The sequence below is a fragment of the Pseudophryne corroboree genome, chromosome 6 (genome assembly GCF_028390025.1).
Source record: "Pseudophryne corroboree isolate aPseCor3 chromosome 6, aPseCor3.hap2, whole genome shotgun sequence".
NCBI lineage: Eukaryota > Metazoa > Chordata > Amphibia > Anura > Myobatrachidae > Pseudophryne > Pseudophryne corroboree.
In genome coordinates, this window is record NC_086449.1 from 424,623,914 (window position 1) to 424,651,712 (window position 27,799).

Consider the following 27,799-nt stretch of genomic DNA (forward strand, 5'->3'; position numbering starts at 1 on the left):
AACTTGGAATTACCCCCATGGTTTTGCCCAACTGCTAACAAAGTTCCTGCTGCGATCAACTCAGAATTACCCCCAATGTGTTTTGTGTCTACACTTTGCACTTTTACATCATTTACTCCTTTTTGTCCTATCATGTGACTGATGCCTGTTAATATTTAGTATCATTGTTTGCCCTCAAGATATGTCTTCAAAAGGAGATAATGATATGTAAGAAGGCAGTTAAGAACACGGTTTACGGAATGCATGCTAAAAAAAAGGTACTTAATTTGTTATTTAAATGAAAAAAGTTTTCTCTGTGGGATTGATGCTTTAAGTTTATATTGGAAAAATGGCAAGAGCTACAAGTACTGATCCATAGTAATTTGTAAATCAGCAGCTGTTCACCAGCAAATATAAACATTTCCAGGACAATTTATGACCATTACAGGAAACTCAGACTTGCGGAATAATGAAATTGAACAAAATGGGCCACATGCACACATTTTAATTACTGAGGGGGGATGCAAGTTTGTATAATTTGGAGTGATGGCATTATGCTCAGTATAAAAGCTACGCTTACTGTAAGTACATATATATTTGGACACTAACACAATTTGTAATTTTAGCTGTTTACATATTTAAATTACAGTTATATAATGAAAATTATTTTGAAGTGCAGACTATCAGCTTTAATTTGAGGAAATTCACATCTAAATTGGACGAAAGATTTAGGAATTACAGCTGATTAATATGTAGCCCACTCTTTTTCAAGGGACCAAAATTAATTGGACAATTGACTAAAAAGCTGCTTCACAGACACATACCTCCCAACATGACTCTCTCCAGGAGGGACACAATGCTCTGCTCCTGGACTTCCCTCTTAATTTATGATTGCCGTGACCTGTGCTGAAACACCTTTCTTATACATTAACCCACAGGTTCTCAAACTCGGTCCTCAGGACCCCACACAGTGCATGTTTTGCAGGTCTCCTCACAGAATCACAAGTGAAATAATTAGCTTTACCTGTGGACCTTTTAAAATGTGTCAGTGAGTAATTAATACACCTGTGCACTTGCTGGGTTACCTGCTAAACATGCACTGTGTGGGGTCCTGAGGACCGAGTTTGAGAACCACTGCATTAACCTGTTCAAAGCAGGTGCAGGCAATCATAAATAAGAGGGAAGTCCAGGAGCAGAGCATTGTGTCCCTCCTGGAGAGGGTCATGTTGGGAGGTATGCAGACAGGTCTGGGTTGTCCCTTTCTTATTTCTTAATCAATTAAACAGGCAAGAGTTGATTCCAAGTGTGGCATTTATATTTGTAAACTGTTCCTGTAAACCCACAACATGTGGTCAATGGAGCTCTTACTGCAAGTGAAACAGACCATTCTAAAGGTGCCCATACTCCATCTGGCTGGTTGGAATGAAAATCTGGTAATGGATGGCAGCAAATGTGACAGGGAACCCCAATTAGTGCACCGTGACCCCTCGCATGGCTCGCTTCACTCGCCATGCTTTGGGCACGGTGCCTTACTCCGCTGCTGCTGCGCTCGGCACAGGTTACTGTTCCCAACTGTAGTCCACGTGGATCGTTAAGTATGAAAAAGGTAAAAAAATAAAAAAAAAATCGTGAAAAACTCACATCGACCCTTTTCCATGTCGGCCTAGTACATGTCGACCTAATGACATGTCGACCTACTGATCTTGTCGACCAAACGTGGTCAACCCAATGTATGTCGACCTAACTCATGCCGACCTAATGACCGCCATCCATTAGGTGTATGGGCACCTTTAGGCTGCAAAAACAGGATTTTAATACCTACCGGTAAATCCTTTTCTCCTAGTCCATAGAGGATGCTGGGGTCCACTTCAGTACCATGGGGTATAGATGGTTCCGCAGGAGCCATGGGCACTTTAAGACTTTTCTAGAGTGTGAACTGGCTCCTCCCTCTATGCCCCTCCGCAAGACCTCAGTATAGGAACTGTGCCCAGGGAGACGGACATTTCGAGAAAAGGATTTACTTTTAAGTTAATGGTGAGATTCATACCAGCTCACACTTCAACCATGCCGCACAACATGGCATTCAACAAAACACATGCCAACGAGCATGAACAGTACAGCAAACGTGCTGAAAACATTTTTAACAAACTAACAACTGCAGGTAAAGTACGCACCGGGCTGGGTGCCCAGCATCCTCTACGGACTAGGAGAAAAGTATTTACCGGTAGGTATTAAAATCCTGTTTTCTCATACGTCCTAGAGGATGCTGGGGTCCACTTCAGTACCATGGGCGGGAGAGTGCGGATGACCCTGCAGCACCGATTGACCAAACTTTATGTCCTCATCGGCCAAGGTGTCAAACTTGTAAAACTTAGCAAACGTGTTTGTCCCTGACCAAGTAGCTGCTCGGCAAAGTTGTAATGCCGAGACCCCCCGGGCAGCCGCCCAGGATGAGCCCACCTTTCTAGTAGAATGGGCATGCACCGAATTCGGTATCGGCAATCCTGCCGTGGAATGAGCGTGCTAAATCGTACCTCTGATCCAGCGCGCAATGGTCTGCTTAGAAGCAGGACACCCAATCTTGTTGGGTACATACAGGACAAACAGAGCCTCTGTTTTCCGTATCCGAGCTGTTCTTGCGACATAAATTCTCAAAGCTCTGACCACATCCAAAGACTTTGAAGCAGCGAAGGTGTCAGTAGCCACTGGCACCACGATAGGTTGGCTTATATGGAAAGAAGAAACCACCTTTGAAAGAAATTGCTGACGAGTTCTTAACTCTGCCCTATCTTCATGAAAGATTAAGTAAGGGCTCTTGTGAGACAAGGCCCCTAACTCAGACACCCGCCTTGCGGATGCCAAGGCCAACAGCATGACCACTTTCCAAGTGAGAAACTTTAACTCTATCTCCTGGAGAGGTTCAAACCAATCCGATTGAAGGAACTGCAACACCACGTTAAGATCCCATGGTGCCACAGGAGGCACAAATGGAGGTTGGATGTGCAGAACCCCTTTCACGAACGTCTGAACTTCTGGAAGGGAGGCCAATTGTTTCTGAAAGAAAACCGACAAGGCCGAAATCTGGACCTTGACTGAACCCAATCGTAGGCCCGCATCCACACCAGCCTAAAGAAAATGGAGAAAACGTCCCAACTGAAACTCTTCCGTTGGAGCTTTCTTGGTATCACACCAAGACATATATTTTCTCCAAATACGGTGGTAATGTTTAGACGTTACTCCTTTCCTGGCCTGAATAAGAGTGGGAATGACTTCTTTGGGGATACCCTTTCGGGCTAGGATCCGGCGCTCAACAGCCATGCTGTCAAATGTAGCCGTGGTAAGTCTTGATACACGCACGGCCCCTGCTGCAGCAGGTCCTCCCGAAGAGGAAGAGGCAGAGGATCTTCTATGAGCAACTCCTGAAGATCTGGATACCAAGCCCTCCTTGGCCAGTCTGGGACAATGAGGATCGCTCGAACCCCAGTTCTTCTTATGATCTTGAGAACTTTTGGTATGAGTGGAAGTGGAGGGAAGACATACACTGACCGAAACACCCAATGGGTCACTAGTGCATCCACTGCTATTGCTTAAGAGTCTCTAGACCTGGAACAATATCTCTGAAGCTTCTTGTTGAGACGAGTTGCCATCATGTCTACTTGAGGAACTCCACAAAGACATGTCACCTCTGTGAAGACTTCTCGGTGGAGGCCCCATTCTCGTGTCTGCTGAGGAAGACTGCTTCTCAGTTGTCCACTCCCGGAATGAAAATTTCCGACAGAGCTCTTGCATGTCTTTCTGCCCAGAGGAGGATCTTTGTCACCTCTGCCATCGCCGCTCTGCTTTTCGTTCCGCCCTGACGGTTTATGTACGTTACTGCTATTACATTGTCCGACTGGATCTGTACGGGTTGATCTTGAAGAAGATGCACCGCTTGTAGAAGGCCGTTGTAAATGGCTCTCAACTCCAGAATGTTTATGTGAAGACAAGTTTCTTGACTTGACCATCTTCCTTGGAAGCTTTCCCCCTGTGTGACTGCTCCCCAGCCTCGGAGACTTGCTTCCGTGGTTACTAGGACCCAGTCCTGAATCCCGAACCTGCGTCCCTCTAGGAAGTGAGAACTGTGTAGCCACCACAGGAGCGAAATTCTGGCTTTGGATGACAGGATTATCCTCTGATGCATGTGTAGATGGGATCCGGACCACTTGTCCAACAGGTCCCACTGGAATACTCTGGCATGGAATCGGCCAAACTGTATGGCCTCGTAGGCCGCTACCATCTTTCCCAACAACCGAATGCATTGATGAATCGACACTCTTGTTGGTTTCAGAATTTGTTTGACCATTCTCTGGATTTCCAGAGCCTTCTCTACTGGAAGAAATACCCTCTGTAGTTCTGTGTCCAGTATCATCCCCAGAAAAGACAATCTTGTCGTTGGTTCCAACTGTGATTTTGGAAAATTTATGATCCAACCGTGTTGTTGAAGTACTGTCAGGGAGAGTGCAATGTTCTGCACCAACCTGTCCCTGGACCTCGCTTTTATCAGGAGATCGTGCAGGTAAGGAATTATATTGACTCCTTGCTGTCGAAGGAGGACCATCATCTCCGCCATCACCTTGGTGAACACCCTCGGTGCCGCGGAGAGTCCAAACGGCAACGTCTGAAATTGGTAATGATAATCCTGTATCGCGAATCTCAGATAAGCTTGATGTGGAGGATAATAATATACTTTATTTGTCATTAACAAAATCGACAACGAAAAGGTCAATGAAAATACAATCAGAATCTCACAAAGCCATGAGAATAACAGTAACATTTTGCCACATTTTGGAAACATTTGCACACAACCTACTGATCATTTAACAGCCGGATAGCAGTTGGAAAAAAGCTATTTGACATGCGGTTTGTATGAGCGCGGATACTCTTGAACCGTTTTAAAGATGGCAGTCTTTCAAAGATCAAACAATTTGGATGACTCTCGTCAGTAAGTATACTCCTAGCTTTCCTTAATACGTTTCTAATATACAAGTCTTTCATACTTGGCAGAGGCACCCCAATGGTCCTACTGGCAGTTTTCACCACCCTCTCGAAAGCTATTCGTTCCGCTACAGTGCAATTTCCAAACCACACTATCATCCCGTACGTAAAAACACTCTCTACGATACTATGATAAAACCTAACCAAAGTGCATGTGCTTGAACAAACAGCTCTAAGCCTCCTCAAAAAGAAAAGGCGTTGCTGCGCCTTTTTAACCAAAAAGAGACTATTCACAGACCAAGTTAGGTCATTTGTAATATATGTACCTAAAAATTTAAAAGAGACCACCTCCTCAATCGGCTTTCCATCCAAGGACACAGGAAATAATGGTCTATTACAACCCCGCTTAAAATCAACAACCATTTCCTTTGTTTTAGACGTGTTTAAAACCAAACAGTTTGCTTTACTCCATTCCAGTAAGCGTAAAATTTCGGATCTATAAGATGACTCATCGTTACCACTTATCAGACCAACAACTGCCGTGTCGTCTGCAAATTTCACCACTTTAACGGAATCAGTAGTTGAAAAACAATCATGCGTAAATAAAGAATATAGTAACGGGCTCAGGACGCACGCTTGTGGGACCCCCGTACTTATACAGATCTCACCAGACATAATTTTACCAAGCCTGACTACTTGCGGCCTAGCTGTCAAAAAGTTTAAAATCCAATTGCACGTGAACCCATTTACGCCTAGGTTAAAAAGCTTAGAGACCAAAGATGTTGGTACAATAGTATTAAACGCGGAACTAAAATCCACAAATAAAATTCTCACATAAGTCCCTTTCTTCTCTAAGTGGGTCTGTGCCTGGTGTAAAACAGTCAGGGCTGCGTCCTCTGTGGACCTATTCTGCCGATACGCAAATTGGAAGGGATCAAAGTTTGCAGGAAAATGGGAACATGTAAGTAGGCATCTTTTATGTCCACTGACACCATGAAGTCCCCTTCCTCCAGACTGGAAATCACTGCCCTCAGAGATTCCATCTTGAACCTGAACCGTTTCAGGTAGAGATTCAGAGTTCTCAGGTTTAGAATCGGTCTGACCGAGCCGTCCGGTTTCGAAACTACGAATAGGCTTGAATAAAACCCTTCTCCTTGTTGTAACAAGGGAACCAGGACAATGACTTTATCCTGGCACAATTTTTGTATTGCTGCTGCTACCACTTCCCTGTCTGGGATAGAAGCTGGTAAGGTCGATTTGAAAAATCGGGATGGGGGAATGTGTTGAAACTCCAGTTTGTACCCGTGGGATACTATTTGTAAGACCCACGGGTCCAGGCCAGATTGAACCCAGAACTGACTGAAGAGTTTCAGACGTGTCCCCACCTGAGCGGACTCCCGCAAGGGAGCCCCAGCGTCATGCTGTAGATTTGGCAGAAGCAGAGGCTGATTTCTGCTCCTGTGATCCTGCAGACGCTGTGGACTTTTTTCCTTTTCCCCTTCCTTTACCCGCAAAGAAAGGGGAACCTTTACCCTTTTTGTATTTATTGGGCCGAAAGGACTGCATCTGAGAGTGATGTGTCTTTTTCGCCGGCGCAGGAGCATTAGGCAAGAATGTCGACTTACCTGCGGTAGCCGCAGAAACTAAAGCATCCAGCCCATCTCCAAACAAGGCCTCACTTTTATACGGGAGAGCCTCCATATTCCTATTGGAATCTGCATCAGCATTCCATTGGCAAATCCACAACGCCCTCCGTGCTGAGATTGCCATGGTAGCGGCTCTAGATCCCAAGAGACCAATATCTTTCATGGCTTCAAGCATGTACGCAGCAGCGTCTTTGATATGACCTAACGTTAGGAGTATCTCGTCTCTATCTATTGTGTCGGTGTCTGATGACAAGTTTTCTGACCATTTTTCAATAGCACTACTCACCCACACACAGGCAGTGGTAGGCCTGAGTAGTATTCCATTGGCCACATAAATAGATTTCAACGTAGTCTCTAACTTGCGGTCTGCCGGCTCCTTAAGTGAAGCCGTCCCAGGCGCAGGGAGAATCACCTTTTTTGTTAACCGCGACAGGGCACTGTCTAAAACGGGGGGTGTCTCCCACCTTTTCCTGTCCTCTGCAGGGAAAGGGTAAGCTACCTGAATTCTTTTGGGAACCTGAAATTTATTTTCAGGATTTGTACAGACTCCCTCAAAGAGACTGTTCAGCTCATGAGATGGAGGAAAAGTTACATTACTTTTCTTTTCTTTACAAAAGTAAGCCTTCTCCTGTGGTAAAGGGGGGGCCTCCGTAACTTCTAACACCTCCTTTATAGCAATAATCATGTATTGAATATTGTTTGCTAATTTTGGATCTATTCCCCTGGAATCACTAGTGTCGACACAGGAATCAGAGTCCATGTCGGTATGAGTTTGTACTATTTGTGCAAATGACCTTTTATGTGACACAGAGGGGTCCCCTGTGGATGAAAAGGCAGAACTATTAAAAATCACATCTTCGACATATTTTCTCCAGTTTTCTGCATGAGACTCAGACTTATCCAATCTCTTACTGATATGATTCACACTATCATGTAATTCTTTCACCTATTCAGGCTCGTGGTGTGCCGGCAGCGCCACCACATTACAACTCTGTGTCCCTAAAATAGCTCCCTCAGGGGAAGAGCTCCCTGCCTCAGACATGTCACACACGTGCACAATCACACCACAGACACTCCGGGGCTTAATGGGGACAGACCCACAGTAAAGTCTGTCAGAAGGACACAGAAGGAATTGCCAGCTCACAACTCAGTGCCAACAGAAAAAATCCCTGTGCCGCATACTTTGTACACAGAGACAAAAAATCCCTGTGTTGCGTACTTTGTACACAGAGATCTTCAAGCGCTTTATATTATGAATAATAGGTTATAGCACCGAATATTACACTCCCCCCCCCTTGTTTGCACCTTGATACTTGATTCAGAAGTGGAGAGGAGGATCAGCGTTTCTTGCCCTGCAGATGCTGGGAGAAAATGGGGCTGAGCAGTGTGCTGGCTGCCTGAGGAAAAAGCCCCGCCCCCTGTAATGCCGCATTTTTCCTCAGCTTTTAGAATAGATATTTATACTGGCGGGGGTGTAGGACAGTGTAAACACAAAGTATGCTACCTTTTGCCAGTGAGAGTAGGTTTCATGCTGCCCAGGGCGCCCCCCCCCCCCCCCGCGCACCATGCACCCTGCTGTGCACTGTGTTATGGATAGCATGTTCGCGCTGGGTTCCCGCTTGCTGCGCGGTACCTTAAGTCATCACGATGACCGGAGATCCCTCTATGCAGATCTCCGGTGATACAACTAACCAGTCTTCTGACTTCTGGCTCTGTTAGGGGGGGTGACGGCGTGCTGTGGGAGTGAGCGCGTAGCTGCAGCTAGTGTTCAGTACTCATCGGAAGCTAATGGTGTCCTGTCAGCAAGAAGCAGAACCATGAAACTCTTTAGGAAGTTGGTTCCTACTTCCATACCTCCCAACATGACCCTCTCCAGGAGGGACAAAATGCACTGCTTCTGGACTTTTCTCTTAATTTGTGATTGCCGGCACTTGTATTGAACAGGTTGATGGATAAGAAAGGTGTGCAGCACAGGTGATGGCAATCATACATTAAGAGGGAAATGCAGGAGTAGAGCATTCTGTCCCTCCTGCAGAGGGTCATGTTGGGAGGTATGTACTTCTTCCCCCTAAGTCCCACGAAGCAGGGAGACTGTTGCCAGCAGGTCTACCTGAAAATAAAAAACCTAACATAAAGTCTTTTAGTGAAACTCAGTAGAGCTCCACTAGAGTGCGACCAGTCTGCCTGGGCACATTTTCTAAACTGAGGTCTGGAGGAGGGGCATAGAGGGAGGAGCCAGTTCACACTCTAGAAAAGTCTTAAAGTGCCCATGGCTCCTGCGGAACAGTCTATACCCCATGGTACTGAAGTGGACCCCAGCATCCTCTAGGACGTATAAGAAAAGATGGACATTCATGGAAGACAAAAGTGGTGGATGAGCGCAGGATCCTTAAGAAAAAAACACTTCACAACATTCAGCCAAGTGAAGAACACTTTCCAGGAGGTAGGGACATTATTATCCAAGTCAACCATAAAGAGAAGACTTCACAACAGCAGATACAGAGGGTTCACCACCAACCATTCATAAGCCTCAAAAACAGAAAGGCCAGATTAGACTTTGCCAAAAAGCGTCTAAAAAGCCAGCTCAGTTCTGGAACCGCATTCTTTGCACAGATGAAACCGAGATCAATTTGTACCAGAATGATGTGAAGAAATAAGTATGGAGAAGGCTCATGATCCGAAGCATACCACATCATCTGTAAAACACGATGAAGGCAGTGTGATGGCATGTCCCTGCATCGCTTCCCATAGCACTGGGTTACTAGTGTTTATTGATGATGTGACAGAAAAGAGAACCAGCTGGACAAATTCTAAAGTGTATAGAGATATACGATCTGCTTAGATACAGTCAAATTCTACAAATTTGGTTGGTCGTTGCTTCACAGGACAATGACCCAAAACATACTGCGAAAGCAACCCAGGAATTTTTAATGCAAAGAAGTGGAATACTCTGCAGTCAATCATCTGATCTCAAACAGAGCATGAATTTCACTTACTGTAGACAAAACTAAGGGCAGAAAGACCCACAAACAAACAACTGAAGAAATCAGCAGTAAAGGCCTGCCAAAGCATTCCAAAGGAGTAACCCCAGCATTTGATGACGTACATGTATTACAGAATTCAGGCAGAATTCAGGCCTGCAAAACGATCCTCAACAAAATATAAAAAATTAACATTTTGTTATTATGTTAATTTGTCAAATTGCATGTGAGCCCCTGAAAACAGGGGACTGCGAATAGAAATGGTTGCAATTCCTAAATGCTTCATAACATATTTTGTTTATCCCCTTGAATTAAAGCAGAAAATCTGCACTTTAATTGCATCTCCATTGTTTAATTTAAAATCAATTGTGGTGGCTTACAGAGCCAAAATTAGGAATAATTGGATTTTAATTACCTACCGGTAAATCCTTTTCTCGTAGTCCATAGAGGATACTGGTGTCCATTTAGTGCCATAGGTATAGAGGGGTCCACTAGGAGCCATGGGCACTTTAAGAATTTGATAGTGTGGGCTGGCTCCTCCCTCTATGCCCCTCCTACCAGACTCAGTCTAGGAAACTGTGCCTGAGGAGACGGACATACTTTGGGAGAAGGCTCGATAAGGATACTGGGGAGTTTCCGAACCAGCACACACAAAAAGAGGAAAGCCAAGCTAACCAAACTTGAAACAGGAACAGCAACAGCTGAACCAACATTACTTAACCAAGTAACAGTGCAAGAAGAACGAAGCACTGGGCGGGCGCCCAGTATCCTCTAGGGACTAAGAGAAAAGGATTTAGCGGTAGGTAATTAAAATCCTATTTTCTCTTACGTTCTAGAGGATACTGGATTCCATTTAGTACCATGGGGATGTACCAAAGCTCCCAAACCGGGTGAGAGAGTGCTAAGGTTCCTACAGAACTGATTGACCAAACTGAAGGTCCTCAGAGGCCAAAGTATCGAACTTGTAGAACTTAGCAAACGTGATCGAACCTGACCAAGTAGCTGCTCGGCAGAGCTGTAAAGTAGAGACACCACATTCAGGAAGAACCCACTGACCTAGTAGAGTGGGCCTGTACAGATTTTGGACATGGCAAACTTGCCGTGGAGTTAGCATGCTGGATAGTAAGTCTGATCCAGCGTGCAACTGTCTGCTTTGAAGCAGGACACCCAATCTTATTGGGATCATAAAGAACAAACAGCGAGTCCGATTTTTTGTGACGAGCTGTTCTTTGCACATACACCTTTAAAGCCCTCACAATATCCAAAGACTTTGAAGTAGCAGAGACAACTGAAACCACAATAGGTTGGTTGATATGAAATGCAGACACCACTTTAGGAAGAAATTGCTGACGAGGTCTGAGTTCAGCTCTGTCCTCATGGAAAATTAAATAGGGACTTTTGTGAGACAAAGCCCCCAGCTCCGACACGTGTTGCTGAGGCCAAGGCCAACAATGGGACGGTCTTACACGTTAGATATTTTACGTCCACCTCCTGTAATGGTTCAAACCAGTCCAATTGGAGGAACTGCAGTACCACATTGAGATCCCAAGGTGCCGTGGGAGGCAGAAAGGGAGATTGGATGTGCAGAACACCTTTCAAAAATGTCTGGACCTCAGGGAGAGAAGCCAATTGTTTCTAAAAGAAAATGGCCAAGGTTGAAATCTGGACTTTTATGGAGCCCAGACACAGGCCCACATCCACGCCTGCCTGCAGAAAAAGCAGGAAACGTCCCAGATGAAATTCCAACGCAGAATAATATCTGCTCTCACACCATGAGACGTATTTCTTCCAAATACGATGGTAATGTTTAGACGTTACCCCTTTCCTGGCTTGGATCATAGTCGGGATAACCTTGTTAGGGATCCCTCTTCTGGCTAGAATCAGTTGTTCAACTTCCATGCCATCAAACGTAGCCGTGGTAAGTCCTGATAGACGAACGGGCCCTGTTGCAGAAGATCCTCGCAAAGAGGTAGAGGCCACAGATCTTCAAGGAGCATCTCCAGAAGGTTCGCGTACCAGGCCCTTCTTGGCCAGTCCGGAGCAATGATTATTGCTTGAGCCTTTTCCCTTTTTATTCGCTTTAGAATTCTTGGGATAAGAGGAAGTGGAGGAAACACGTACACCATCTGATAGACCCATGGAGTTGTCAGGGCGTCTATCGCCACCACCTATGGGTCTCTCGACCTGGAACAATACCGCTTGAGCTTTTTGTTGAGACGAGAGGCCATCATGTCAATCTGTGGATATCCCCATCGACTTGTCAAGCACCTGAACACTTCTGGGTGAAGGCCCCACTCCCCCAGGTGCAGGTCATGTCTGCTGAGGAAGTCTGCTTCCCAGTTGTCTACTCCCGAAATGTAGACTGTTGACAACACCCAAGCATTTATTTCTGCCCAGAGGAGAATTCTTGACACCTCTGACATTGCTGCTCTGCTTTTCTTTCTGCCCTGTCAGTTTAAGTACGTTACTGCCGTCACATTGTCCGACTGGACCTGAATAGCCCGATCTTGAAGAAGATGTGAAGCCTGCAGAAGAGCGTTGCATATGGCCCTGAGTTCCAGAATGTTGATTGGAAGGATGACTTCCTGATTTGACCATCTTCCCGGAAACTGCACCCCCTGAGTGACTGCTCCCCAACCTCTGAACCACCCGGCTTCGGTACTACGAACTAGTTGGAATAATACCCCTTCTTTTGTAGATGAGGTGGAACTGGAACAATGAGCTGAGTCTGTACCAGTTTTTGGATGGCATGCTGTAAAGTTATACATGCCTCTTGTGAAACTGGCAAGCCTGATTTTAAGAATCTGTGAGGTGGGAACTCTTGGAACTCCAGTCTGTAGCCCTGGGAAATAAGATCTATGACCCAGGGTTCCTGGCACGCATTTGACCAGATCTGACTGAAGAATTGTAGTCGGGCTCCCACCTGACAGCCTTCCAGGCATTGCGGTCCACCATCATGCTGAAGTCTTTGAGGAAGCAGAGACTGAGCTCTGTTCCTGAGCACCTGCAGTTGCTGGTTTGCATGGTTTATCTCTTGCGCCGCTGGAGGACGCAGAAGCACCTCTGGATTTGCCCTTGAACTTGGCCATCCGAAAGGACTGCAACTTAGAAGCTGAATAAGTCTTCTTGGTCGGGGGGGGGGGGGGGGGGGGGCTGCGGAAGGAAGATACGTACTCTTACCCGCAGTAGCTGTGGAGATCCATTTGTCTAGTTCATCTCCAAACAAGGCCTCTCCTGTGAATGGTAGGCATTCCACTCCTTTCCTGGAGTCCGCGTCAGCAGTCCACTGGCATAGCCACAAGCCCGTGTGCCGACACTGCCATAGCGATGGTGCGTGCGTTAAGCACGCCTGATTCCTTTTTGGCTTCCAAAATAAAGTTTGCAGAGTCCTGTATATGCTGCAGGAGTAAGATAACATCCCCCTAGATAAGGAATCTAACCCCTCAATTAGGTCACCTGACCATTTCACAATGGCTTTAGTAATCCACGCACATGCAATAGTGGGTCTTTGGGCCACCCCAGCAGCTGTGTACAATGATTTGATTGTAGTCTCAATTTTACGATCAGCTGTGTCTTTTAGGGAGGCTGCACCAGGAACAGGCAATACAATTTTACGTGACAGCCTAGAGACTGATGCGTCCATTATCGGTGGATTTTCCCATTTTTTCCTATCCTCCAGAGGAGAAGGAAAAGATGAGGGCAACCTTTTAGGGATATGAAACTTCTTATCAGGATTAACCAATGGTTCTTCAAACAGGGTATTCAATTCCTTTGACACAGGAAAAGTAACCGAGGACTTCTTCTTTACATTAAAATAAGATTCCTCACTCTCATCTGATACCTTATCAGGAATATGCAGAATATCTCTGATAGCCTCTATAAGAGCCTCTATTGCCTGAGACAGAACCATTTCCCCCCTCTCCAAGTCTACCTCACCATCCACCAAGTCTGACCCATCAGCGTCAGAGTCAGATTGCAGGATATGGGCCAGAGATCGCTTTTGCAAACAAATGGGAGGGCACTGAGACGCTTTTTTGGGGACTCTGTTCATAAACTCATCCACCGTTCAAGTATTACGTCTTTTTCTCATTGCAGGACATTTTTGTAGAAAGAGTGGAAATCATTCCTTTGAGAGAATTAACCCACTCCGGTTGCACCCTGCTAGCTTGTGAACCCTGAGTACCCAGTAGTGAGCCCCCCTGGTGAACAGGAACACTCCGCTGTACAAGAAACACACTCTTTGCCTATCATAATGTAAATGTGACAGCACACACACACACACACACACACACACACACACAGGAAAAGGTTAAGCACAATTAACCCACAAAGACCGCTTCAGGGAGACACTAAGTTGTTTGAGCCAGCCCTCACCGCGTCCTTATCGCTAATGCCGAGCTTAGCCGGTTCGCAGACTAAGTACCCTGATAGGGGACTTAGTACACTCATAGTCGCTCCCCCCCTGCCATGACCCCCGGTACCGCTGAGGTAATCTGGAGTCACACCGGAGGAGCTGCGCGTCCCTGTCCTGTCAGCGTCTGTGTCCACTGCAGAGGGTAAATGGCGCTGGTGAGCTGCTGGATCCTCTCATAGTGAAGCCCCGTCCCTTCAATGGCACACGGTCTTCCCGCTTTTTTTATACTGGCTGATGAATCTGGTGCTTAAAATGGAGAGAAACCGTTTTAAGGCTGTGTTGCAGCCTGCCTGCTTCGTGGGACTTAGGGGGGAAAACGGCCCAACCTCTCGAAGGGTAATGGTTGCGTTACCCGCTAACAGGACACTGAGCTCCTGAGGGAAGAGTGGTGAAGAGAGAAGAGTGGTGAGTACTGAGCCGGCGTCCTGATTAGCGGGGCACCGGCCATAATGGCGGCACGAGGGTACGGAGACGCACAGCTTCTAAACGGGGCGGAATGCATCTCCAGACACAGTACACAGCTGCATCTCAGTACACTGGGGGTAATTCCAAGTTGATCGCAGCAGGATTTTTGTTAGCAATTGGGCAAAACCATGTGCACTGCAGGGGAGGCAGATATAACATGTGCAGAGAGAGTTAGATTTGGGTGGGGTGTGTTCAATCTGCAATCTAATTTGCAGTGTAAAATAAAGCAGCCAGTATTTACCCTGCACAGAAATAAAATAACCCACCCAAATCTAACTCTTTGTGCACATGTTATATCTGCCTCCCCTGCAGTGCACATGGTTTTGCCCAATTGCTATCAAAAATCCTGCTGCGATCAACTTGGAATTACCCCCACTGTACACTCTTCATTCTTCCGGCTCTGTTAGGGGTGGCGGTGTGCTATGGGAATGTACGCTCGCCGTGGTGGGGCTTGTGAATAGTTCCCTCAGGAGCTCAGTGTCCTGTCAGCGGGTAACGGGACCATTAACCCTTCAAGAGGTTGGGCCATTTCCCCCCCTAAGTCCCACGAAGCAGGCAGGCTGGTACCAACCAGCCCTGCCTGAAAACAACAAACAGAAAATCAATGCAGAAAACTCTTCAGGAGTTTCCTTCAGCGTGACCGGCTCCTCCAGGCACATTTTCTAAACTGAGTCTCGTAGGAGAGGCATAGAGGGAGGAGCCAGCCTACACTATCAAATTCTTAAAGTGCCCATGGCTCCTAGTGGACCCGTCTATACCCATGGTACTAAATGGACCCCAGTATCCTCTAGGACGTAAGAGAAATAGCGTCAGTGTCCCAATATACTGTACATGGACCTAACTGCATATATCCACTTGGAAAGTATGTCAACCCACTCTGATCTCTCATTCATTATCCGTTATATAATGCAGGTACTGTAGAGTCTCTTCTTCCCTAACTAACAAGAGTGCGTGAAATGGAATTGGGTCCTCCATGGAAGTTTGTATTCCATGTCTATCACCAATTTTATTCAATAAATGAAAATGTTGGGATATGTTATACAGTGGTGCTTTCTGACATCAGAATGTGCAGTGAATATTCTTACATATTCACTGCACATTCTCCCCCCCCCCCCCCCACCCCCCGTTGTCTAAAAATGGAACAAAACAGTATATGTCAACCATTGGGGACATATTTAGAAAAAATAAAATAAAATAAAGGTTCTATGCAAGAGACTAAGGAGGTCATTCCGAGTTGATCGCCAGGTGCCGTTGTTCGCTGCGTAGTGATCAGTGAAAACAAACGGCTAATCTGCGCATGCGTATGCACCGCAATGCGCACGCGCGACCTACTGGTACAAAGAGCATCGTGGTTTAGCACAGGTTCTAGCGAATCTTTCAGTCGCACGGCCAAACGCAGGAAGATTGACATGAAGTGGGTGTTTCTGGGTGGCAACCGACCGTTTTCAGGGAGTGCTTAGAAAAACGCAGGCGTGTCGGGAAAAACGCAGGCGTGGCTGGGCGAACGCTGGGCGGGTGTGTGACGTCAAAAGCCGTCCCTCCGTCGTTAGAATCAACGCACACGAAGAGTAACTACAGGGCTGGTCTTGTTTTGCACAAAATGATTTTGCAGACGCTCTGCTGCACAAGCGTTCGCACTTCTGCAAAGCGAAAATACACTCTCCAGTGGGCGGCGACAATGCATTTGCACAGCTGCTAAAAACTGCTAGCGAGCAATCAACTCGGAATGACCCCCTAAAAACGTGTATATTTCAAGTCTAACACCTACATTCAGTGAGCTAGACATCCTGTCTAGTAGACTGTATAAAATAGTCAGCAGCCTGTTCTCTTTATAGATTAATAATACCCTTCAGACATGCACGCATGACCAATACGTCATCTGCTCATGTCAGCAAGTTTGCTTAATACAGCAAGTAAAGCCATTCTAAAAGCTATTATAATATTCTTATCATTTATATTACAAGGTATATAATCCTAAATCATTAATTTAAGTTTGATAACTGTGTCAAATACCTGGGCCCAGAGGAGGATTTACCACAAGGCAACCAAAGCAGCTACTTAGGGCCCTGTTGATCTCAGGGGGCCCGCTGACAAGTCTGTATAAAGGGCATTTCTGGTGGATTACGAGCTTCACCGAATACTCCCAGCAGGCTGTCAGTAATTAGATAGCTGTTGCGTACCGGCTCCAGCGCATGCCTGTGTCTCCAGTCCTGCAGTACTGTGCGCGTGACCAGTCATGACACACGTGTGTATGACATCAAATGCTTAGAGAGAGGAGCCCGGGATGTGCACAGAAAAAAATATGATGTCTTCCAGTGTACATTATTACAGTATTTTTTACATTTTACATAACATCCACCACCTACTTCAAATTTCCAATCATGTGTGAGTTGGGGATGATGGGGATGGGGAATGATGGGGCAGGGGTAGACAGTGTTATTGTAAGTACCATGTCATAAAGTGTATACACACAGTGAGATATTGACTATCTCCGATTCTGACTACCTTTACTTGAGTTATTGGCTATGTGCGATTTTAACTATACTATACTTTGTACTAGATAGTCAAAATTGCCTTGCCTGCACAGTCTATCTTTTCTTGTGATACCGACCCCCCGGAAGCACACATCGGTATTGCAAGCTGTGACAACAAGGTGCGATATTGACTAACTTTCCTTACGATTTTGACTATATAGTCAAGGGGGTCATTTCGAGTTGATCGCTCGCTAGCTATTTTTTGCAGCGCTGCGATCAGATAGTCACCACCTATGGAGGAGTGTATTTTCACTTTGCAAGTGTACAAACTGAAGATTGTTTGAAGAAGGGGGGCCCCAAATCGGTGTCTTGCTTTGGGCCCCATGAGGTCTAAATCTGCCTCTGCCTGGGCCTGTCCTAATTTGTAAGGAGGCAAAACCATGCCCAAACATGGTTTAGCCATGTACCCTCTAGTGGATGTGCTACTACAGAGGGGGCCCGGTATTCTCCGTACTGTAGAGCATGCCCATGGGGTACCAGGGGCTGAGTTCTCTTAAACCGGTAACAAAATATCAGGTGTTTTTATTGGGATCCGGATTGAAAGTCGACAGTAACTAGTTCGACAATGTCTAGGTCGACCACTATTAGTCGACAGTAACTAGGTCGACAGGGTCTTTAGGTCGACATGTTCTAGGTCGACAGGTCAAAAGGTCGACATAAGTTTTTCACAATTTCTTTTTTCTTTTTTTGAACCTTTTCATACTTAACGATCCACGTGGACTACGATTGGAACGGTAATCTGTGCCGAGCGAAGCGGTAGCGGAGCGAAGGCACCATGCCCGAAGCATGGCGAGCGAAGCGAGCCATGCGAGGGGACGCGGTGCACTAATTGGGGTTCCCGGTCACTCTACGAAGAAAACAACACCAAAATAACATTAAAAACTCATGTCGACCTTTTGACCTGTCGACCTAGAACATGTCGACCTAAAGACCCTGTCGACCTAGTTACTGTCGACCAATAGTGGTCGACCTAGACATTGTCAACCTAGTTACTGTCGACTTTCAATACTACACCCGTTTTTATTAATGAGTATAATTTAGTACATGTGGGCATACAGTATACAGTACCATAAAAGTGAATGATGACCTTTCTCCAACAATTCTTTTATCTTCTCTTCTAAAAACTGCAGAGGATTGTCTGGGCATGTAGCACACAGTCCACAGAGTAAAGCCTGGAAAACAGACACAACTAACTGTAACTTTTAATTGCAAAAGATTGTTTCATACAGTGCTGAAATATTTGCCAAGATATCAGTCAACAAGCAAAAATACTACCAACATAAAATGTGGTATTTAAAATATATGGCTTGTATTGCCAGATATATATATTAAAAAAAAAAAAAACAGAAGAGGCCATCCTCACTACAAAAAAAAACCACTCCAAGTTCAGATGTTTTAATAGTATTATTTTTTGTTTTGTTTACTTGAAGCCCGAGATGCGTGGCTTCATTACACAGTGGTTGTGCAAAAACCATGCTGGGGGCGTAGGAACTTGGACCCTCTCCAAAAGGAGAAGAGCCCCGTTGCTCCCAAACCGTCAGAGCCAAAAGAACTACTGAGGGAAAAAAGGGTCTTCAGGTCCGTCCTTGCTGAAGCGCAGTGGGACCCCTCAAATCCCCGACCCCAGAGCCAAAAGGCCCCTTAGGGGGCAAGGGTCTTTCTGACTTCCCTCCGCCTCACAGCTCGGGGTCGTCCCTTTTTCCCCAGGGTTGCTGAAGCTTCCCCCCAGGGAACAAAAAACCTTCAGCCCTCCCCAAAAGGAGAGGGCCTCGGCTATAAGGAAAGAGGGTGGACCATAAGGGTCTCACATAAGTCCCGCCAAAACATAAACACACACACACAAAAAACATAAAAAGATGTGGTGAAGTGCATAAAAAGTGCAAACACGTGAAAAAATAAATATATAAATAAGCCCCAGTCAGAAGGCCTGAGGAAAAGTAAAAATTATCCTTGCCCTAGCCAGAAGGCCAGGGCAAAGGAAAGTGGGTGCAGACAGAAGCGTTGAAGTGTACGTGCAAAAGTGCCATACTAGTGCATGGTGGGGCATATCACTAGTGCATTTTCAGGCAGCCCTGGCACTGCCAGCATCAGGGGCACATAACACCTTGGGCTTCATGCTGCTTCCCGACCTCCAGCTAGACCAAGCTATCATTCCTGCTCAATGCCAGGGTACAGGACCAACCCTCAGTACGAGAGTAGATACTAAACCAGGCTGTTCTCCGCTCCACGCAAGGGGCCCTATTTCATTCCCTTAGAAGGCTGGTGGATACTAAGCCCAGTTTTTCTCCACTCTCAACCAGGGACAGTCCCTCCCCAGCACGGTACTCCACAAGGTGTTTCTCCATTTCACACTAGGAGCCTCTCACACCCTCAGTGTAAGAACAGGTACTCCACAAAGTGTTTCCCTCAAGCAGGTACTACACTTGATCTTAGCCAAAAGGCAGAGAAGCGATTTGTTTTAATAGTATTTCTCTAACGTCCTAAGTGGATGCTGGGGACTCCGTAAGGACCATGGGGAATAGCGGCTCCGCAGGAGACTGGGCACATCTAAAGAAAGCTTTAGGACTATCTGGTGTGCACTGGCTCCTCCCCCTATGACCCTCCTCCAAGCCTCAGTTAGATCTCTGTGCCCGAACGAGAAGGGTGCACACTAGGGGCTCTCCTGAGCTTCTTAGTGAAAGTTTTAGTTTAGGTTTTTTATTTTCAGTGAGACCTGCTGGCAACAGGCTCACTGCATCGAGGGACTAAGGGGAGAAGAAGCGAACTCACCTGCGTGCAGAGTGGATTGGGCTTCTTAGGCTACTGGACATTAGCTCCAGAGGGACGATCACAGGCCCAGCTTGGATGGGTCCCAGAGCCGCGCCGCCGGCCCCCTTACAGAGCCAGAAGGCAGAAGAGGTCCGGAAAATCGGCGGCAGAAGACGTCCTGTCTTCAACAAGGTAGCGCACAGCACTGCAGCTGTGCGCCATTGCTCTCAGCACACTTCACACTCCGGTCACTGAGGGTGCAGGGCGCTGGGGGGGGCGCCCTGAGACGCAATAATAAACACCTTGGATGGCAAAAAATGCATCACATATAGCTCCTGGGCTATATGGATGCATTTAACCCCTGCCAAAATACATAAAAAAACGGGAGATAAGGCCACCGATAAGGGGGCGGAGCCTATCTCCTCAGCACACTGGCGCCATTTTCCCTCACAGCTCCGTTGGAGGGAAGCTCCCTGGCTCTCCCCTGCAGTCACTACACTACAGAAAGGGTTAAAAAAGAGAGGGGGGCACAAATTAGGCGCAGTATTAACTATACAGCAGCTATAAGGGGAAAAACACTTATATAAGGTTATCCCTGTATATATATAGCGCTCTGGTGTGTGCTGGCAAACTCTCCCTCTGTCTCCCCAAAGGGCTAGTGGGGTCCTGTCCTCTATCAGAGCATTCCCTGTGTGTGTGCTGTATGTCGGTACTTTTGTGTCGACATGTATGAGGAGAAAAATGATGTGGAGACGGAGCAGATTGCCCGTAATAGTGATGTCACCCCCTAGGGGGTCGACACCTGAGTGGATGAACTGTTGGAAGAAATTACGTGACAGTGTCAGCTCTGTATAAAAGACAGTGGTTGACATGAGACAGCCGGCTACTCAGCTTGTGCCTGTCCAGACGTCTCATAGGCCGTCAGGGGCTATAAAGCGCCCGTTACCTCAGATGGCAGATATAGACGCCGACACGGATACTGACTCCAGTGTCGACGGTGAAGAGACAAATGTGACTTCCAGTAGGGCCACACGTTACATGATTGAGGCAATGAAAAATGTTTTACACATTTCTGATAATACGAGTACCACCAAAAAGGGGTATTATGTTCGGTGAGGAAAAACTACCTGTAGTTTTCCTGAATCTGAGAAATTAAATGAGGTGTGTGATGATGCGTGGGTTTCCCCCGATAACAACTGATAATTTCTAAAATGTTATTGGCATTATATCCTTTCCCGCCAGAGGTTAGGGTGCGTTGGGAAACACCCCCTAGGGTGGATAAAGCGCTCACACGCTTGTAAGGGCTCTATCCTCTCCTGAGATGGCCGCCCTTAAGGATCCTGCTGATAGAAAGCAGGAGGGTATCCTAAAATGTATTTACACACATACTGGTGTTATACTGCGACCAGCAATCGCCTCAGCCTGGATGTGCAGTGCTGGGTTGGCGTGGTCGGATTCCCTGACTGAAAATATTGATACCCTAGATAGGGACAGTATATTTTTGCCTATAGAGCATTTGAAAGATGCATTTCTATATATGCGTGATGCACAGCGGAATATTTGCCGACTGGCATCAAGTCTAAGTGCGTTGTCCATTTCTACCAGTAGAGGGTTATGGACACGTCAGTGGTCAGGTGATGCGTATTCCAAACGGCATTTGGAAGTATTGCCTTATTAAGGGGAGGAGTTATTTGGGGTCGGTCTTTCAGACCTGGTGGCCACGGCAACAGCTGGGAAATCCACGTTTGTACCCCAGGTCGCCTCTCAACATGAGAAGACGCCGTATTATCAGGCGCAGTCTTTTCGTGGATAAGCGGGCAAAAGGTTCCTCATTTCTGCCCCGTGACAGAGGGAGAGGAAAAAGGCTGCAGAAATCAGCCAGTTCCCAGGAACAGAAACCCTCTCCCGCCTCTGCCAAGCCCTCAGTATACGCTGGGGCTTTACAAGCAGAATCAGGCACGGTGGGGGGCCCGTCTCAATGAATTTCAGCGCGCAGTGGGCTCACTCGCAAGTAGACCCCTGGATCCTTCAGGTGATATCTCAGGGGTACAAATTAGAATTCGAGACGTCTCCCCCTCGCCGTTTCCTAAAGTCGGCTTTACCGATGTCTCCTTCTGACAGGGAGACAGTTTTGGAAGCCATTCACAAGCTGTATTCCCAGCAGGTGATAATCAAGATACCCCTCCTGCAACAGGGAACGGGGTATTATTCCACACTGTTGTGGTACCGAAGCCGGACGGCTCGGTGAGACCGATTCTAAATCTAAAATCTTTGAACACTTACATACAGAGGTTCAAATTCAAGATTGAGTCACTCAGAGCAGTGATTGCGAACCTGGAAGAAGGGGACTACATGATGTCTCGGGACATCAAGGATGCTTACCTTCATGTCAAAATTTACCCTTCTCACCAAGGGTACTTCAGGTTTATGGTACAGAACTGTCACTATCAGTTCAGACGCTGCCGTATGGATGGTCCACGGCACCCCGGGTCTTTACCAAGGTAATGGCCGAAATGATGATATTCCTTCAAAGGAAGGGAATTTTAGTTATCCCTTACTTGGACGATTCCCTGATAAGGGTAAGATCCAGGGAACAGTTGGAGGTCGGTGTAGCACTATCTCAGGTAGTGTTGCTGCAGCACGGTTGGATTCTCAATATTCCAAAATCGCAGCTGGTTCCGACGACTTGTCTTCTGTTCCTAGGGATGATCCTGGACACAGTCCAGAAAAAGGTGTTTCTCCCGGAGGAGAAAGCCAGGGAGTTATCCGAGCTAGTCAGGAACCTCCTAAAACCGAGCCAAGTCTCAGTGCATCAATGCACAAGGGTTCTGGGTAAAATGGTGGCTTCCTACGAAGCAATCCCATTCGGCAGATTCCACGCAATAACTTTCCAGTGGGACCTGCTGGACAAATGGTCCGGGTCGCATCTTCAGATGCATCAGCGGATAACCCTGTCACCAAGGACAAGGGTGTCCCTCCTGTGGTGGTTGCAGAGTGCTCATCTTCTAGAGGGCCGCAGATTCGGCATTCAGGACTGGGTCCTGGTAACCACGGATGCCAGCCTGCGAGGCTGGGGAGCAGTCACACAGGGAAGGAATATCCAGGACTTATGGTCAAGCCTGGAGACATCACTTCACATAAATATCCTGAAGCTAAGGGACATTTACAATGCTCTAAGCTTAGCAAGACCTCTGCTTCAAGGTCAGCCGGTGTTGATCCAGTCGGACAACATCACGGCAGTCACCCACGTAAACAGACAGGGTGGCACAAGAAGCAGGAGGGCAATGGCAGAAGCTGCAAGGATTCTTCGCTGGGCGGAAAATCATGTGATAGCACTGTCAGCAGTATTAATTCCGGGAGTGGACAACTGGGAATCAGACTTCCTCAGCACGACCTCCACCCGGGAGAGTGGGGACTTCACCCAGAAGTCTTCCACATGATTATAAACCGTTGGGAAAAACTCGACAGGTATTGCGCCAGGTCCAGGGACCCTCAGGCAATAGCTGTAGACGCTCTGGTAACACCGTGGGTGTACCAGTCAGGGTATGTGTTCCCTCCTCTGCCTCTCATACCCAAGGTACTGAGATTGATAAGATGGAGAGGAGTAAGCACTATATTCGTGGCTCCGGATTGGCCAAGAAGGATTTGGTAACCGGAACTTCTAGAGATGCTCACGGAGGATCCGTGGCCTCTACCTCTAAGAAGGGACCTGCTCCAGCAAGGACCCTGTCTGTTCCAAGACTTACCGCGGCTGCGTTTGACGGCATGGCGGTTGAACGCCGGATCCTGAAGGAAAAAAAGGCATTCCGGATGAAGTCATCCCTATCCTGATCAAAGCCAGGAAGGATGTAACCGCAAAAACATTATCACCGCAATTGGCGAAAATATGTTGCGTGGTGCGAGGCCAGTAAGGCCCGACGGTGGAAATTCAACTGGGTCGATTCCTACATTTCCTGCAAACAGGAGTGTCTATGGGCCTGAAATTGGGGTCCATTAAGGTTCAAATTTCGGCCCTGTCAATTTTCTTCCAAAAAGAACTAGCTTCAGTCCCTGAAGTTCAGACGTTTGTAAAAGGGGTACTGCATATACAGCCTCCTTTTGTGCCTCCAGTGGCACTTTGGGATCTCAATGTAGTTTTGGGTTCCAAAAGTCACATTGGTTTGAACCACTTAAATCTGTGGAGTTAAAATATCTCACATGGAAAGTGGTCATGCTGTTGGCCCTGGCCTGGGCCAGGCGCGTGTCAGAATTGGCGGCTTTATCCTGAAAAAGCCCTTATCTGATGTTCCATTCGGACAGGGCGGAATTGAGGACTCGTCCTCAGTTTCTCCCTAAGGTGGTTTCAGCGTTTCACCTGAACCAACCTATTTGTGGTGCCTGCGGCTACTAGGGACTTGGAGGACTCCAAGTTGCTAGACGTTGTCAGGGCCCTGAAAATATATGTTTCCAGGAGGGCTGGAGTCAGGAAATCTGACTCGCTGTTTATCCTGTATGCACCCAACAAGCTGGGTGCTCCTGCTTCTAAGCAGACTATTGCTCGTTGGATTTGTAGTACAATTCAGCTTGCACATTCTGTGGCAGGCCTGCCACAGCCAAAAATCTGTAAATGCCCACTCCACAAGGAAGGTGGGCTCATCTTGGGCGGCTGCCCGAGGGGTCTCGGCTTTACAACTTTGCCGAGCAGCTACTTGGTCAGGAGCAAATACGTTTGTAAAATTATACAAAATTGATATCCTGGCTGAGGAGGACCTGGAGTTCTCTCATTGGTGCTGCAGAGTCATCCGCACTCTCCTGCCCGTTTGGGAGCTTTGGTATAATCCCCATGGTCCTTACGGAGTCCCCAGCATCCACTTAGGACGTTAGAGAAAATAAGAATTTACTTACCGATAATTCTATTTCTCATAGTCCGTAGTGGATGCTGGGCGCCCATCCCAAGTGCGGATTGTCTGCAATACTTGTACATAGTTATTGTTACAAAAATCGGGTTATTATTGTTGTGAGCCATCTTTCAGAGGCTCCTCTGTTATCATGCTGTTAACTGGGTTCAGATCACAGGTTATACGGTGTGATTGGTGTGGCTGGTATGAGTCCTACCCGGGATTCAAAATCCTTCCTTGTTGTGTACGCTCGTCCGGGCACAGTATCCTAACTGAGGCTTGGAGGAGGGTCATAGGGGGAGGAGCCAGTGCACACCAGATAGTCCTAAAGCTTTCTTTAGATGTGCCCAGTCTCCTGCGGAGCCGCTATTCCCCATGGTCCTTACGGAGTCCCCAGCATCCACTACGGACTATGAGAAATAGAATTATCGGTAAGTAAATTCTTATTTTAAACTACATAATACCCTTTCACACATGCACGGAAATCCCCGGTTTTTGCATATAGACGCACATCCTGGGTCCACAACCCTGCTCCCAACCTGGGTCATGGAGCTGAGACCCGGGAATTCACCAGCTTGCTAGACCCAGCAAATTCCAGTGGCATATGTTTGAAAGCAGCATAAAATACCACTATTCCCTTAAAGATAATGAAAAGTGTCAATGTAAGGTAAGTGGTAGTTTAAGTGGTAGTGTAAGTATAAGCAGTATTTGAATTGTCATGTGTGCAAATAACTGAAGTTTAGGAAATACTGTAAACTGCATGAACTAGTTTCAGTCATGTTAAGGCAGTGGTTCTCAAACTGTGTGATGTGGCACCCAGGGTGCCTCTGGACACTTGCAGAGGTACCTTGAATTGGTGGTCTAGGACCAATTAAATTATTTATAGTCAGTTTAATAGGCAAAGCCAGTGCTGGCGGCTGTCAATCATAAAATATGTGGACAAACAGAAGCAAATCTTGTCCCTCGCCACATAATTAAACCTAAGGATGACATATACAGATAATTTACTTAATATTTCTTTCTAAATTTCTCAATAAGAAATTTTTGGCCTAGGGGTGCTGTGAAAACAATTTTGATGCTCTAGGGCGCCGTGATTCAAAAAGGTTTGGGAACCACTGAGTTAAGGGATAGATTAGATCTTGTATGCTATTAACGGTCCATGATACCACAGTTATTTCAGTTTATGCACTCTTTATAAAAACAGAAAAGCGTCATGAAGAGGAAGATGAAGTGATTATGGGAATTTATAATAAGCTCTAATTCAAGCAGTCAAATTAAGTGCATGATTTGACTTTCCATTTCCTCCCGGGCCGCCTCTCCACTGTTATTTACAGGATGTAGTCAAAATGTTGACATTTACAATGTCTACATCACAATATCGACAGTTATAATGTTGCGTTTGTTATAATGTAGGCATGTGCAGAATGTTGACCACTAGACCCGCTGTAGCAGGCAAGTCACTGCTGGACTACCGGGGATGTTTTTCAACACAATGAATGTGGACCTGGTGAATGCTGACATACCACACCGATAAATTCTCTTTTGTGTCAGTTTCCCCTGCTCATGTGTAATTATGTCCCCTTTGCCCATGTGTGCTTCAGGCCCACTCCACGAGGGCCTCTTTCCTTCCCCTTAGTGTGCCTCTACACATTTCACCATGTGTGTCTCAGGCAGCCTCCTTGTGTCTGTGTGTGTAGCTGTTGCTTTCCTTCCACGTTATGCATGTTGTCCCATCCCTCCTGTTTCTTCTCAACCTTCTCCCATCAGCCTTACCACCAACATTCTGCCCTCTTCTCGGCTTACACTGTTGGCGTAGGAGAATGGAGACACAATATAATTCATTCCCACATAATACTCTAATGATGGCAAGTAACTGCAATTTTCTTGTATTAAATTATTAGGTTTTTGCGATCACATCAAAGGGTTACTGTTGGTGATAACGCTGCTAGTGCCGCAAATAACCCCTGTCCACTGTATGTTTGCATTGTATGGAAAAACCTATTTAACAAGTATCATGGCAGCATTTTGCATTTAAAAAAATGCTCTATTTGTTTTATACAAAAAATAAAATAAATGTTTTTCATCTATTTTTCAATGTTTTCTAATTTTAAAAAGAGTTGGTTTAAGGCTTTGGGGGGCCTATATGGTCTAAAACTGCATGTATATAGTGGTTGTTCAATGTTAAACACCCACTATATACATATTGTTTGTTAGATCATAGGGGCTCCCTGTCTTAAATACTATGGGCCCCCCAAATCCAGGCAGAGTGGGTCTCATACTGCATGTAGATCTATGACTGTGAAGATTCTCATTAATCAAAGAACCAGATCCATATTGCCTTACTTTGCCTTAGTGCTGTCACTGCAGGCACAATAACCTGATAGTGTATCTGGCATGCCCTCCACACTAGGGAAAAAGAGCCCAAGGATTGGTTGTGTTTCTATAAAAGCCTTAATGTCCCTCAACCTGGCTCAATCATCCAAATCTTGAGTTCGATTCTGGTTTAATAGAGGGGAGAACATTATCTCTATGTATGGCACCCCTTTGAAGATATTGTTTGATAATCACATAAGCCAGATACAATATACTCACTACGGCAAGTAAGAAAAAGACAATCTCCCCTATCATAGCTCCCCCATCACAATCTCCCTTTGAAGTCACAGCTTTGTTGACTTGGGTCAGGATGCCTAGGGTTGGCTTTTTTTGGTGGGAAAGTAAATGAAGCTGGGAGGCTTAATGAAGCTCCTTCTCATGTAAACTGACTAGTGACGACTGACTGGATAGCCGACAGGTGACCCAGAGATAGAGGAGGCGGGAACTGGGTCAGGCTCTGATAGCTGAGAGGACTTGGATGACCGAGAGGACTTGGATGCCCGAGACAAAGACTAAGTGGTTATGCTAGAATAGGGGTGGGCAATTATTTCAGCTGAGGGGCCACTTCACATTTCCTGTCAGTATCCGAGGGCCACAAAAAAAATAGCAGCTCCCCCCACTTGCCAAAAATATAGGGACGTGGCTTCATGTGGAAGGGGTGTGGGCAAAAAATAATACAGATTCATATAAGGCTGCACAATAGTCTCCATTATTCAAATTGCGCCACACAGCGCCACTTACACACATTACACCAGGTAGAGCCCCTTTTACACATTACGGCAAGTAGAGCCCCCTTTTACATATTAAC

At 46.4% G+C, this 27,799-nt stretch overlaps 1 protein-coding gene and 1 pseudogene across 3 annotated transcripts in view; both read right to left on the minus strand.

The window, feature by feature from the left end:
• Positions 1-27,799, minus strand: part of FBXL13 (F-box and leucine rich repeat protein 13) — a 656,615-nt gene that overhangs the window by 611,726 nt on the left and 17,090 nt on the right. For 2 of the 3 annotated variants that reach the window (XM_063926996.1, XM_063926998.1), the window contains exon 2: positions 18,062-18,165. In XM_063926996.1, the coding sequence (XP_063783066.1) occupies positions 18,062-18,165 (104 nt within the window). The remainder of the gene's footprint in view (positions 1-18,061; positions 18,166-27,799) is intronic. The other variant, XM_063926997.1, reaches the window with a different exon arrangement.
• LOC134938230 (U2 spliceosomal RNA) lies at positions 19,374-19,446 on the minus strand (annotated as a pseudogene).